Raw genomic sequence first — 15,209 nt, 5'->3', positions numbered from 1 at the left:
ATTCAAACCCTGGTGGAATCCGAACCCTGAGTTTCACACCCAGCAAACAAGTGTCCCATCCCTTGCCAGCAAGTAAAAGAAAATTGTTTCCCTCCGAGTTCTGCAAATACATTTTATATGTTTCTGTTTTTTTTATTAATTTTGTAACTCTCTGCAGGGGTCCTGCCTGGTGGTAGAATGCTGTAAATGAGGCTTTCTGCTGTCAGTGAGAGGCTTTCAAATTGAACCGAGATACACCAAAACAGCTGCTGGACTTTTCACCACCAGCAAAAACACGATGTGACCAGGGCAATAACAACATGAAAAACGTGACAGGAAGTAGGGATTAAATTAAAATGGAGTTGGAGGGCTGTTTGAGCTTTATTCATTTTGCAAGCTGCTCTCTGGGAGAGGGAGGGATTTCTTCTGTAAAAATCCACCTTAAGTCTGGTACGCAACCAAGAGTTTCACTCTGCTTCTGACAGTCTTTGCTCCTGTGAGTAAATATGGGGTAAATTATTGAACAACTAGAGTATCAGGTGGAATTGAATTTCATTTATTATTTTATACTGGATGACACTTTATTTCCACATCTTCTGGTACATTGGGTGACAGTTTAATTGTGTGTCTGACTATCTCCACTTGAGATTACTCTTTTAATTTGGTTAATATGGTGGTCAATCATGTGACGCTGCAGAGATTCTTCAGCAAAATCAAAAAAAAAATTGTAATTACACAAGACGAAAACAGAGAGAAAAACAATGCTCCCAACCTATTTCTCAACAGCACCATTTGGTCCCTTGAGCCTGCTCTGCCATTGTACAGAATCAGGGCTGATCTGACATTCTTCACGGCTGCTTTCCTGTAATTTTCCCATAATTCTTCATCAAGAATCTACATCAGCCTTCATTTTAGACTAGGCCCGACTTTGCCTCCCTGTTCTGTGGCAACAAGTTCCACAGGCTCTCAACGCTCCACAGAAGAAATTCCTCCTCATCTGTCTTAAATTGGTGGTGGCCCTATGTTCTGAGACAATGCACTTTGGTCTGAGATTCTTCCAGCAAGTGAAAAATCCTCTCAACATTTACCCTTTCAAGCCTAATTTAATACGTTTCGTCACTTCTCATTCTTCTGAACTCCAGTGAATAGACTCCCACAAAGTTTAGCCTTTGCTCACATGACAGTCCCTCCATCCAAGGGAATATCCTGGAGAACATTCTCTGAACGACCTTCAATAAAATAATATCTTTCATTCCGTAAGGGGGCCAAAATTATTCGCTGCATTCGAGATGTGGTCTCACCAGCACCTTGTACAGTTGCAGGAAGACATCCCAACTTTATTTCAAGAGAGTTGGAGATTTAAAGTGCCATTGTTCCACAAGCCTTCCTGATTACCTGCTGCAACTGTGTGCCCGCATTTCTTAACACAGGTTTAAATCCAGAGAAATTACATCAAATATTAAATCTCTAAATTATATCTGAACTGGTTTGGCCCAAACACATCCTGTGAACAATGGAATTTTCTTTCATGAATTCTCTGAAATTTGAGAGTATAAACATTTTCCACTTCTAATACCTTCACAGCTCAAACCAAACCCTCCTCAGAAGTTCTGCTCAGGTAACTTTTTGTTCTTTTGTTTCTAGTGAATTATTCTGAGCTCTATATAGTAGACAGGCTAAACTTGATTCTGATCTTAGTCCTATCTCCAAACTAAACAAAATACCTTCTAAGACAACAAAATGTGAGGCTGGATGAACACGGCAGGCCAAGCAGCATCCCAGGAGCACAAAAGCTGACGTTTCGGGCCCGAAACGTCAGCTTTTGTGCTCCTGGGATGCTGCTTGGCCTGCTGTGTTCATCCAGCCTCACATTTTGTTGTCTTGGATTCTCCAGCATCTGCAGTTCCCATTATCCCCAAAATACCTTCTAACCTTGGGTTTATAAAGAAGAATCAATCCTTGATTACTCTGAACTGAAAACAAGATGATGTCCTTTGATGTTTGCTCATCCATTGCAAATCAACAAGAGTCTAAACAATTTCCCATTCACTCCACATGGGGCTCCACAGCCACTTGCATTCTGAGCAGTGCTGGAGGAAGGTCACTGTTTCACAAGGATTCACACTTTTTCTTTCAAAGAAAACTTTCAGAAAATGAACCAAATTCAGTGTCACTATTATAAAAGCCAACTTCCATCTGGAATTTATATAAATTATACATCCTTCATCACAGCAGTTACTCAGGATCTCACTGACATTTCAGCAGTTTTCATAACTCAATGAATCCCTTCCCTGACACAGAGAAAGTGAACAGCCTCTCCCCAGTGTGAACTGTCCAAAAGGTGGCAGATTCAGTGAATCCCCTCACTCAGCTTCTCCACAGGCAGTCTGCTGATGTACAGTCGTTTATCTGAATTGACTCAACACTGTCCTACAGTAGGAACAGGTAAACACTCTCTCATCAGTGTGAATTCACCAATGTGTCATCAAGCTACATGTGTCAGGGAATCCCCCTCCCACACTAGGAGCTGGTGAATAGCCTCTCCCCAGTATGAATTCGTTGATGAGTCTGGAGGCTGGAAGCTGGAAGCCAAAGTGAATCCCTTGCCGCACGTACAGCAGATGAACGGCCTCTCCCCAGTGTGAACTCGCTGGTGTATCAGCAGGTTGGAGGAATTAGTGAATCCCTGCCCACACTCAGAGCAGGAGAATGGTCTCTCCCCAGTGTGAACTCGCTGGTGTCTCTGCAGGTGGGATTTCTGACTGAATCCCTTGCCACATTCAGAGCAGGAGAATGGTTTCTCCCCAGTGTGACTGCGCCGATGAATTTCCAGTTCAGTCGAGGATCTGAATCCATTCCCACAATCCCCACATTTCCACAGTTTCTCCTTGTGACTCCGTTTATGTTTCGAGAGGTCAGATGATCGGCTGAACGCTCGTGCATACACGTCACACATGTACAGTTTCTCACCGCTGTCAACAGTGTATTCTCCTTCCATGTTCAAAACCCAACGAGATTCAGGTTACACCAAATTGGGCCACTCTGAAATCCTGATCGGTTGCAGTTTCCCGACTGTAAATTCTCTCCTTCTAATATCCTGTGGAATTGATTTAGAACAGAATTAATGGAAGTGAGAGTCTCCCCATAAAAATACAAAGTCATGCATCTGTCCCAGTATCGCATTTGGCTCCATGTCAAATGTATGAACACAACGGCTAACATATGAACTATCGGGCCCTCCCGCCTGTTCCATCATTCAATACGACGATGACCGATAAGATCATGTTTTGAATTTCTAGTTACACCCAATAACTTTTGATTCCCTCGCTGAACAAGTATCTACAAGTATCTACCCACCTCTGCCTTAAAAATGTTCAATGATCCAGTCTCAGAGATACTGGGAACTGCAGATGCTGGACAATCCGAGATAACCAAGTATGGAGCTGGATGAAGGGTCAAGGCCCGAAACATCAGCTTTTGTGCTCCTAAGATGCTGCTTGGCTTGCTGTGTTCATCCAGCTCCACACAATGATCCAGTCTCGACTGTCTTTTGAGGCAGAGGGATCCAAAGTCACACTAATCTTGTATAAAGAACTCCTCTCATGATAAAGCCGTCTTCCCCCATTCTGGACTTAGCCTGAGGAGAAAATATGTCCACATTCACCTTGTCAAAACCCATTCAGGTTATTAAACATGAGGCAAGTCACACCTCACTCTTCTGAACACGTGAGCATTCCCCAGGCTGTCCAAAATATCCTCAGAAGACAACCCACTCTTCAGGGATAACAAGGTGTAGAGCTCAATGGACACAGCATGCTAAGCAGCATCAGAGGAGCAGGAAGGCTGACGTTTCAGTCCTCGACCCTTCATCAGCCTTCCAGCTCCTCTCATGCTGCTTGGCCTGCTGTGTTCATCCAGCTCTGCACCTTGTTATCTCAGATTCTCCAGCATCTGCAGTTCCTACTATCTCCACTCATTCAGGTATCAGTCTATTGAATCTCCACCGCATTTACATCCTTCCTTCAATAATGAGACCAGAACGGCACACAGTCATGGAGGTGCGGTTTCACTTATTCCCTGTACAACTGAATTATCAAATCCTTACTTTGCTATTCGATTCCACTCATGATAAACAAGAACATTCCATGAGCCTTCATCTTCACTTGTTAATTATATCCCAATCTTTTGTGTATTTTACACCAGATCTCCCTGATATCTAAACCCCAAAAGATTCTGCACCTGTCTTCTTTTCTCATTTTTACCCTCAAGCAAACAATTTCACATTTTGTTATATCATAGATCACCTGAAATATTCATTCAAAAAGGCTGCAAACTGTTGTCGGGAAATTAAGTCTTCACAGCCACCTTTCCTGATATCTTTGTAGCAACACAAAGTGTACCTACCATGACTTCATTTCCCTCGTCCAAGTCATTGATATAAACTGCAAAAGGTTTAGGTTCAGCAGAGCCCTGTGGCTCCCCACTCATCACATTCTGACAATCTGAAACACACCCATTTATGGATATTCTCGGTTTTCTATCATCCAGCCAATCCAGTATCCAGGCCAGTATGTACCACTAAACCAGTAGCTCCCACGCAAAACAGTCACCTTTTCCATGGTACCTTGTGAAATGCCTTCAGGAAAGCCAAGAACAAGAGATCATCAGGCTCCCTTTATCCACAGCACAAGTCACTCCTCAAAGAATTCCACTAAATTGGAGAAACACAAAGAAGTAATTGTTCCCTTAGATGAAGGGTGAATAACACTGGGCATCATTTTGCAGTAAAAGGCAAGAATTTTACAGGGGAATGGAGGAAAACATTTTTCACCTAAAGGGTGGTGCAAGTCTGGAATGCACTGCCTGGGACGGCCGTTGATGCGGCAAGCCTCACAACTCAACCTCCACTGCTCCAGGGAAGAAAAGCCCCATCCTTTCCAGCCCCATCCCACAGACCAAACACTCCAATACCGGCAATATCCCTGTGAATCATCTCTGAACGCTTTCAGGATTCACAACTTCTTTCCCATAGCAGGGAGACCTGAACAGAATACAGTATTCTAACTATGTCCTGTACAGTCGCAATATGACATCCCAACTCCAATAACTCAATGCAGTGACAAATGAAGGCGAGCGTACCAAATGCCTTCTTCACCACCCTGTCTACCTGCAACTCCGCCTTCAAGGGACTTTGCACCTGCAACCCTAATCCCCTTGTCCAGCTACATTCCCATGGGCCCTACCATTAACTGTCTAAATCCTGCCCTGATTTTCCTTATTGAAATGCAACACCGCTCATTTGTCTGAACTCCATCTGCCACTCCTCAGCCCACTGATCAAGATCCCAAACTACTCAGAGAAGATCACCTTCCTCACTGTCCATACACCACCAATGTTGGTGTCATCTGCAAACCTATGAGCTATACCATCACATGCAAATCATTTGTATAATTACTAAACGCAGTGGACCCAGAACTGATTCTTATGGCACACCACCTGGTCACAGGCTTCCAGTTCAAAAGACAACCCTCCACCACCACACACTGTTTCATACCCTGAATCCATATTTGATTCCAACTGGCTAGTGCTTCCTGTATTCCATGTGATCTAACCTTGCTAACCAATCTACCATGCGGAACCTTGTCAAGTGTTTTGCTGAAGTCCATATACACAATGTCTACTGCCCGACCTTCAATCTTCTTTGCCACATTTTCAAAAAAAATAACACAACTGACAGACTGAGACACGATTTCCAATGCACAAAGCCATGCTGGCTCTCCCTAATCAGTCTTTATCTTTCTAAGCACATTTAAATCCTTTTGTTCACTTATTTCTTCAGTTTTTTTTTCAAATTCATGCAGAGGTGGTGGGCGGCACTGGCTAGGCCAGCATTCACTGTCATCCATAAACTGCCCAGAAGGCAGTTAACAGTCAACATTGCTGTGGGTCTGGACACGTAAACCAGACCAGTTCAGGATGGCAGCTTTCTTCCCCAGTGGACCTTAGCGAACCAGATGGTTTTGTTCCGAAAAATCAGCAATGGATTCTTGACCATTGTTCAACTTAAAGCCAGAGTTTTATTCAATTCAATTTCTACCACCTGCCATGGCAGGATCTGAACCCAGGTCCCCAGATTAATAGTTTGGTGATAATACCGCCAAATAATTGATTCTCATTCCCTCCATGACAGATCACCCTAACTGGCCTGTATTTTCCTGTTGTCTGCCTTCCTCAGCTCTTCAATACAGAGGTTGTGTCTGTTGTTTTGCAGTGAGACAGAAACTTTCCAGAATCTGATGCATTTTGGAAAGTTAACACCCATGTTTCTGAAACAACTGCAGAATATTTGTTCGCCAAGCCATTTCTTTTGTTATACACTGTCTGGAGTGTTAAGCAACCCAATCTTCTGTAGTGTCCAGCTCCCTTTGACAAATTCACGCTGGAAGTTGTAGGGCCCAGCTGGCTTTGAAAGGACTCGGGGTAAACTCAGCCACTTCTCATTCATCACCACTCCAGCTCAATGTGATACAAAGACTTACAAAAGCTAACTGGAAAAAGCCCCTGAAGACGAAACAAAAGGGCAAATAATAGGAATCACTGATTTGCTTTTGGAGAAAGGCCAGCACAGGCATAATGGACAGAGTAGCCTCCTTCTCCACTGTAATCAGTGATTCTGTGTGACTCAAATAATAGGAACCCATAGGCCACAATATGACCACCACCCACCCTGTTAGAAATGGCCTTTTAATTCATCAGTGTGTGTTTCTTGACTTGGTTCTGGGAGGAAGGCCGAGATGGAGTTGAGAAATGTATCAGCCATGACTGACTGCAGACTCTGGTTCTGCTCCTCTGTCTTATGGACTTATCATCAAAAGAGCAGCAAAATACCGTAGCTGCTGCTGCAAGTCTGAAATAAACAGAAAATGCTGAAAAATCACAACAGGTCGGGCAGTATCTGAGGACAGAGAATCGGTTAATGTTAAGGGTGTGCAAGTTACAAAAAAGATAGAGTGCTTTTCTAAGATTAGAGAATTATACAGAAAATGGGTCTCTAAACAGCTGCAGATTTCAGGCAGTACCAAAAATGGAAGCATGTACTGATTGGTTGCATAATTGAAATCCTTAGGCTTGTTGTGATGTTTTGGCAATGAGCTGGAAACAGCCAATTCATAACCCGAGCAGCTAATGCAATTGTAAAAAAATGGACGGGTCATCAAGGGTATATATGAAGAGGACAATTGGAAAATCGGCAGAGAGCCAACTGCCATCTGACAAATAAGCACCCAGCTGACACAAGAAATCACGAAGCTGTCAATGAAAGCACCATCAGATCCACAAAAGGTATCACCACGGCACTTCCAGCAAAGAGTCTTCACTGAGAAAACATCCTTGACAGCAGAATGAGCGGTATAAAAGTGTATATGGCATGAGATGAACAGAAGGAAGAGCGTTCCAGAGACAGATTCTATGCGAACTTGGAGAGATTATGTTTTAATTTATTATTCTTATTCATTGGGCTTATAATGCATGGGACTTGTGTTTCTTTGGACAGCATGCCAAGAGAATTCAGTTCAGTTAGGGAACAGATCGTGCCTGGTGTATGGGGTAGGGTGGGGGCAAAAGTTGTTCTGTTTGTCAGTAATTCTGACAATTTGGTTATTGTTAGGGCTAAATAAATAAATTGTTACTTTTACGTGTGACTTCTCCAGTGGAGATCAGGGATTTCTTTTCTTTGAACCAGAGACTGCTGGACATGCATATGGTCACAGAAAATTGGGGGTGCATACATGAGGATCAATGGTCGGCACAACATCATGGGCTGAAGGGCCTGTTTTGTGCTGTACTGTTCTATGTTCAATGTTCAATGTTCTATTCTTTTAACAGATTACAAAGCAAGCTTCTCTGGGTGTTAAGGACACCATTAGAAATGAACCTCTACTCCCATAACATCAGATTGGGGCTTGAGTTTTGGGTTAATTAACTGAACGTTCGACCCTCCACTGCTTCATAACACCCTACTCCTGAAATCTATGCAATGATCCATAAAGGGAAGCATCCCTTATATGCTCTTAACTGCATGAATTGATTTGTCCTGCTATATTTTTCAGGAGTATGTGGATGAGCACACAAGATCCTTTTGCTCATTTGAGCTTCCTAACGTTTTGCCATTCATTGAGAACACCCTTGTCTTGTTCCTTCTGCCAAAGTGCATCACCTCCCATTTATCAGGGTTAAACTGCAACTGCCACTAATCTGCCTTCTGACCAATCTGTTCATATGTTCCAGTCACGCAACACCTGTCTCCTCACTGTCAAACACCCGACTAATTTTAGTGTCATTCACAAACTTAGTCATCATCTCTCTCAAGTCTTATCTACTTCACGTACAAATATCACGAAAACACATTGATCCCTGTGGTATGTCACAGCACACTGCATTCCAGTCACACAAACTGCCTTCTACCATCGCCCTCTGTTTCCCAGTACTGAGCCAATTTTGGGTCCAGCTTGGCAAGTTACCAGGCATCCCATCAAGGATTGATTTCAAAGGGACCGTATGCATCGTCCCAGATATAACTGGCACTCACCAAAAACCTCAAAATTGTAAAAGAATGGTCAAAGTTACTCACTCAATAATTTCACCGTCTGCAATTTGGAAATCTCCCGCTGGAGCCGGCACCTGTAAAGATATCAGAAACACCAGAGTCAGAAAAATCCCACATTTGAGGAAATTCCCCACAGAGTGGGCGATGGCTTTATCAGAACGGTTTGAGGGATCGGGGATTTTAGTTGCAAGATTGCATTCAAAAAACTCATTGCCCCAAAGTGAATAAAAGGACACAGCGGGGTGATAACAGTATAAAAGTTACAACAGTCGTCGAGGTCCACACACAAAGAAAAAGGCCCTTCAGCCCATTCAGGCTGTGCCAGTCAGAAACAATGACCTCACCGCTCACCACTTGTCCAGTACAAGACAATCTTGAATCTAACAGAGTTATGATCAATGTCTACAACTGATTCCCTCACTGATATTTCAACTACTTGCTCAGCTTCAATTACCTAAAACTAAGTCCAGTACCATTCCCTCTCATGTGGGATCTTCTCAATACTGGCTTCAAAAGCTGCCATGGATGCATGTTAAGAATTCCACTTCCTCTAAACCTTTCACACTATGACTACCCCAGTTGATGTTTGGAATAGTTCTTGCACCAGTTACTTCATGCGTCATCAATACAGTCAGAGAAACTAACATCAGGAGAAGGCCATTCAGCCCTTTCCTCCAGCTTCAACATTTGAATGATCATGGCCAAACATGCAACCTTCTTTCTCTTTGAACACTTCAGTCCTATGTTTTGGCCTCAACTGTTTGCTGTGGGAGAGAATTCCACAAGCTCACCACTCCCTGGGTGAAGACATTTATGTTCATCTTAGTCTTTGGTCCTACACTGCATCCTTCAACCTCGAACCTTGGTTCTAGACCCCCCCCCCAGTCATTGGGAACATCTTTTCTGCATATATCTTATAGGACTCTAAATTTTATACATTTCTATCGGATGCTCCCTCAGTCTCACAATGACCCTGTGCAATTCCAGCACAACAGTCTTGCTTCTGTATTCAAATCATCTCACTGTGAGGGCTAACATACAATCTGCAATCTTCACCACCTGCTGTGCATACATGCTTACCTTCACAAGCTGGTGTCCCTTCTCAAATCCATAACCATTCAGATAATAAACTGGTATAACAAGGTGTAGAGCTGGATGAACACAACAGGCCAAGCAGCATCAGAGTTATCCTCATTGTAAGCAATTGGTGGTAAACTCCTTCCAGTCAGGAACAATGTTGCCCCCTAAAAACATGGCGGCACCGCGAGCGCATTCCCCCAACAAACATTGCCGCCGCACCTGCGCCCCACCGCCCGTCATTATCAAACGAAATGGCGGCCATCAATTCAACTTTAAACTCCGGCATTGGCGACAAACGGAAGCATCAGAAGGTCGTGCTGGGGTTTACAGCTTACCGAACATCTTTACGAAGCTTTTCCGTCCATATGCTGAATGCAGCGGCCCCATCGTTCTGTCCGTTTGTTAACGGTCCAGGAGCCGCCTGAACCAACGCTCCTCCATCGCTATCACCCTGCACAAAGTCGTCACACATGGCACTGCGCCGGCGCACATTTTCCTGTCCTGTGACGAGGGAACATTTAATGCTCTTTGGCATTCTGGGTAGCTGTGCCGCCATTGACTATTGTACGCACAGGCTGTTACTTGGCTGGTTCTGTTAGCTCAGTTAACTGTATGATTTCCGGTTCTAATGTTTCTTTTAGGGAAATGGCATATGTGCCATTCTGATTTGTTTTCTCATATAACAAACGCATAAACATTCAGTGCATTCCAAGTGAGGCCTGAATAGTTCCTTGTATAATTGCACAGAATTCGTTGCAAGCCTCAAACTCTCACTTGTTTGATTTTCTGTGAACAGATAGGAACTGCAGTCATGGAGAGAAGCAGAAGAGTTGGGAGTCGGAAGAAATCTGGGAATTGTGGAAGGAAACAATAGATATGGATTTCACCCCAAAGAGGAATGGACGTGCGTGTGGCCAGCATTTACAACTTTGGGACAGCAGGAGGGGCAAAATAAGAGAGAAAAAAATTGTGTTCTGAATTTCTACCCTGTACTGAGAGTGATGTCATTTGCAAACTCCTTTTATTTGAAAGTGAAAGTTTACAGACGTTTATCTCAAATCATTACATTAAGATATGACAAAGTCACTTAAATTCATCATGACCGACATAGCTTTGAGATAAATGGAGAACAGTTTAACCAGTTAAACAGCGAGGACAAAAAAAGTCCCACATTCATCAGCTTTTTGTTTCAGAGTTCCAGCATCTGCAGTTCTTTATTTTATTTAAGTGTTTTGTTTTCCCTCGGCTCCATTCTATATTGCATAACAACAAGACTGACTCAATAAAAAGGCAAAGTCGCCATAGTCCAACTGGAGTTTCAGGCTGCTCACTTAAATAAGGGGGTCGCCGCGAATCTGGCAAATGGGGACGTTGCAAAGCAATGGTAAACTCAGATTTTTCAAGAATTAAGCCGACGATGCTGAGATCAGTCATCCAGCAGGCTGAGCTAATCGATCCTCCCGTCGAGACGACAGTCGGGCCAACAGTCAATTGTGTCTCAAGTACCCGGGATATTTGGCGGTGGGGACCATCTATTCAGAGATAAAAGATCAAAGGGTCAAACCACTGATGAGGCCGTGTTAAACAAGATGCTGTAAAATCTTTCATCAGTAAGAATGATTTAAATTGATTGATATGTACGTGTAAATCCCCGAATTCCTGTCGTTGTTGCCCTGAGAGAACTAAAGGTTTTTTTGGGGGTAACATTTTTGGTCGGACAGTGCACATCAGTAGTGAGACCTTGTTCAGAATCTGTTTCTGTTTTACTTTGGAGTCAAACTGGTTTTTATTTCTCAAGCAGAAATTTACAAAACACCATTTTGACTGACTATCAATAGATTATTTGCTTTTTGAACAAAACTGAATGTCCCTGCAAATACAAATGCATCCCATAGATTCACGTGAGTGTGACAGAGAGAGAGAAAGTTGGTCTATCACCTGATGTTGTGCGCTTTCAGACATTGTCCACCCCGGTCCAACACCACCACCTCCTCACCATCTGCTTGTGGAAAAGGAGAACAGTGCACGGGCGCAGTACTACGTGTGAATAGAGCATGCACGAGATCCACCACGGTGATGGACAAGCGGTTTCTGTCGCTTCTGTAGGACGATTAACAATTCAGGACGGCGTGGGGAGCACTGGACACGACGGAAAAGCTTCCTAACCATATTGGGTAAGCCGTAAATCCGAATACGACCCCACCACACCCTGCACCTTCCCTTACAACTGCAGGAAGTACCACATCTGCCCTCACACCACCTCCCTCACCCCCATCCCAGGCCCCAAGATGACTTTCCACATCAAGCAGATGTTCACCTGCCAATGTGGTATACCGCATCCGCTGTGGCTTCCTCTACATTGGAGAAACCAAGCAGAGGCTTGGGGGTTGCTTTGCAGAACACCTACTCTCGGTCCACAGTAAACAAATGTACACCCCAGTCACAAACCATTTGAACTCCCCCTCCCATTCCTGAGACGACATGTCCATCCTGGGCCTCCTGCAGTGCCATAACGATGCCACCCGAAGGTTGCAGGAACAGCATTTCATATTCCACTTGGGAACCCTGCAGCCTAATGGTATCAATGTGAATTTCAGAAGCTTAAAAGCTCCTCTCCCACCACTCCATCCCAAAACCAGCCTAGCTCGTCCCCGCCTGCCTAACCTGTTCTTCCTCTCACTTATCCCCTCCTCCCATCTCAAGCCGCACCTCCATTTTCCACCTACCAACCTCATCCCGCCCCCTTGATCTGCCCGTCCTCCCTGGACTTACCTAGCCCCTCCCATACTCTCCTCTCCACCTATCTTCTCCTCTATCCATCTTCAGTCCGCCTCCCCCTCTCTCCTTATTTATTTCAGAATCCTCTCCTCATCCCTCTTTTCTGATGAAGGGTCTCGGCCCAAAACGTCAGCTTTTGTGCTCCTAAGATACTGCTTGGCCTGCTGTGTTCATCCAGCCCCGCATTTTGCTATCTTGGAATCTCCAGCGTTTGCGCTTCTCATTACCTCTGACCACGACCTTCCAATGCTACCGGGTTTTTTTTTAACCTCTCCCGGAATTTATAGCTCGGTTCATTGCCGCCATCTTGATTTGAAATGAGGGGCGCAGAGGCGGCGGCCCGGTTTGCTCGGCAGTGCACGGGTCGCCGCCATCTTTTTAGGGGGCAATCTTGCTCACGCCTGAGGAGTTTTTGACCAATTGATCTGTATCGGCTTATGCGTGATTTTTGATTTGGACAAACTTGTGAGAGGGCACGTACATGGCAGGTGAAATGTAATGTGAATAAATTATTTTTATTTTCCCCACACACTTGCAACTCGTCCGCGACGACCAACTTTTCCAAACTGAACTAATCCCGTCTGCCTGCATTTGGTGCATATTCGTCTCAACCTTTCCGATTGGTGAACCTGTCCAAATGCATTTTAAATGTGTAATTGCACACGCCTCTACTAATTCCTGCAGCATCTCATTCCATATATGTACAACGCACTGAGTGAAAAAGTTGCCTGTTTGGTCCGTTTTAAATCTTTTCCTCTCACCTTAAATTTTTGCCTTCGAGTTCTGAACTCCCCCACCTGGGAGAAGAGACTTTCGTTATTCACTTTCTTTCGGCCCTCATGAGGAAATGTCCCTGGCTATCCAGTCTCTCCTTAAATCTCAATCTTCCAGTTTCAATAATATCTTTGTAAATCTACTTTACAGACAATCTGGTACCCGTGACAATTTTTTCTCCCTCCAAGTCCTTAACTCTATATTTAGAGAGTTAAAATCCCGTACATTACAAGCCAAGTTTCCTTACAGATAACGGAGATCTCCTGACGAATGTACTTCTCAATTTTCCACTGACTATTGGGGGGTTGGGGGTGGTGCAGCTATACACCAGTGTCAGTAAGGTGATCACCACTTTCTCATTTCTCAATTTGACCCAAGTAACATCACTGGACCTACTCCCCAGAATATCCTACCTAAGCACAGCCATAATGTTATCCCTAACAAGGATTACCACTCCTCCTCCTTTCTTGTCCCCCTTTCTATCCTTTCCTCACTGGCACCTCCATAGCATATCCTTCCATGAGCACCCGAGCCCTGCAATATTAAGTTGCCAGTCCTGTTCATCTTTGAGTCATGTTTTTGTAATAGCTATGATATCCCAGTCCCATGTTCCCAATCATGGCCTGAGTTCATCTTCCTTACCTGACCGGCCTCTTGCTTTGAAATAAATGCAGTGTAATTTATCAATCCTGCTCCAGACTGCTTTGAGTGTTTGATTTGCTCCTTTTCTCAACTGCTCCAGCCTCGGACTGACATCTTTCCTCACTATTTCTCCGACACAATCGACATCCCCTCAAAAGAAACTCCCGAGAGGGCAAATCCGTGTTCCGTGTCAGATTAGATTAGATTCCCTACAGTGTGGAAACAGGCCCTACAGCCCAACAAGTACACACTGCCCCTTGAGAATCCCACTCAGCCCCATCCCTATAACACTACAGGAAATTTAGCATGGCTGATCCACCTAGCCTGCACATCTTCGGACTGTGGGATGAAACCAGAGCACCTAGAGGAAACCCGCGGCGACACAGCAAGAATGTGCAAACTCTGCACAGACAGTTATCCAAGGCCAGATTCAAACCCGGGTCCCTGGCGCTGTGAGGCTGCAGTGCTAACCACTGAGCCATTGTGCCGCTCAGGTGCAACATGTCCTTCTTAGACAGATCAATTGTACCCCAGAAGACATTCCAATGAGCCAAAAATGTGTTTCCTTCTCCCACACTCCAGCTCCTCAGTCACAATCATCTGCTCTATTTTTCTATTCTGACTGCCACTAACACATGGCACAGGAGTAAGCCACATATTATTGCCCTTGAGGGCCTATGCTCAGCCTGCTTCGTAATTTCCTGCATTCTCGCTTTAGAAACTCATCCTTTTCTCTTCCTCTGTCGTTGGTACTAAGCTGTACACTTGACCTTTGCTGTCTATATTTGTCATATGTTTCCTTCTTATTCTTGACTAAAACTTCAATTTCTGTCATCACCCAGCATTCCCTACACCTACCAGCCTTACCCTTCACGTTAACGTTCAGGAGATTCCAATGATCCAAAAATGTGATTCCTTCTCCCCTGCACCAGCTCCTTAGCCATGCATTCATCTGCTCTATCCTCCTATTCCTCCCCTCACCAGCTCATGGCACTGGGAGTAATTCAGATATTATTCCCCTCAAGGACCTCCTTTTATATTCCTGCCTAACTTCAAATATTCTCTCCTCAGAATCTCATCCTTTTCTCTTCCTTTATCATTCAATCCAATGCATACAACACCCTCCTGCTGACCCCTCTCCCCATTGAGAATATTCTGCACCCTCTCCCCATACCCTTGATTCTGGCACCAGGGAAGCAGCACACCATTCTGATTTCTCACTGTCAGCAACAGAAACATCTGTCTGTGCCTCTGACTAGAGAATCCCCAATCACAATCAATAGCTTGGGATCTGATGTACCCCTCGTTACATTATAGCCAGTCTCAGTACCAGAAACCTGGCTATTTGTGT

At 44.3% G+C, this 15,209-nt stretch overlaps 3 protein-coding genes and 2 long non-coding RNA genes across 7 annotated transcripts in view; 3 read left to right on the top strand and 2 right to left on the bottom strand.

Moving 5' to 3' along the window:
• The window catches only part of LOC132207182 (uncharacterized), a 245,502-nt gene that overhangs the window by 83,405 nt on the left and 146,888 nt on the right, over positions 1 to 15,209 (top strand). The gene's annotated exons all lie outside the window — the stretch shown is intronic.
• The window catches only part of LOC132207269 (uncharacterized), a 176,202-nt gene that overhangs the window by 56,714 nt on the left and 104,279 nt on the right, over positions 1 to 15,209 (top strand). The gene's annotated exons all lie outside the window — the stretch shown is intronic.
• Positions 1,830 to 10,129, bottom strand: LOC132207194 (zinc finger protein 239-like). 3 transcript variants are annotated; one of them, XM_059642404.1, is made up of 4 exons: positions 10,000 to 10,129; positions 8,609 to 8,658; positions 4,590 to 4,690; positions 1,830 to 3,076 (listed from the first exon to the last, which is right to left on the bottom strand). In XM_059642404.1, the coding sequence occupies exon 4, from the start codon at positions 2,975 to 2,977 to the stop codon at positions 2,465 to 2,467; it is 513 nt and encodes a 170-aa protein (XP_059498387.1). In that variant the 5' UTR covers positions 2,978 to 3,076; positions 4,590 to 4,690; positions 8,609 to 8,658; positions 10,000 to 10,129; the 3' UTR covers positions 1,830 to 2,464. The 3 variants fall into 3 exon arrangements, with proteins under 3 accessions (XP_059498387.1, XP_059498388.1, XP_059498389.1); XM_059642405.1 differs by having other exon boundaries at positions 4,604 to 4,690; XM_059642406.1 differs by lacking the exon at positions 4,590 to 4,690.
• Positions 10,667 to 12,806, bottom strand: LOC132207278 (uncharacterized). The gene is made up of 2 exons (XR_009443413.1): positions 12,670 to 12,806; positions 10,667 to 11,196 (listed from the first exon to the last, which is right to left on the bottom strand). It is a non-coding gene; the product is annotated as an uncharacterized LOC132207278 (long non-coding RNA).
• Positions 11,757 to 15,209, top strand: part of LOC132207169 (high affinity immunoglobulin gamma Fc receptor I-like) — a 58,142-nt gene continuing 54,689 nt past the window's right edge. The window contains exon 1 of the mRNA XM_059642361.1: positions 11,757 to 11,838. The gene's annotated coding sequence lies outside the window, so the exon portion shown is untranslated. The remainder of the gene's footprint in view (positions 11,839 to 15,209) is intronic.

Source organism: Stegostoma tigrinum, chromosome 44 (genome assembly GCF_030684315.1).
Source record: "Stegostoma tigrinum isolate sSteTig4 chromosome 44, sSteTig4.hap1, whole genome shotgun sequence".
Classification (NCBI taxonomy): Eukaryota; Metazoa; Chordata; class Chondrichthyes; order Orectolobiformes; family Stegostomatidae; genus Stegostoma; species Stegostoma tigrinum.
This window is presented reverse-complemented; position numbering and strand designations above follow the sequence as displayed.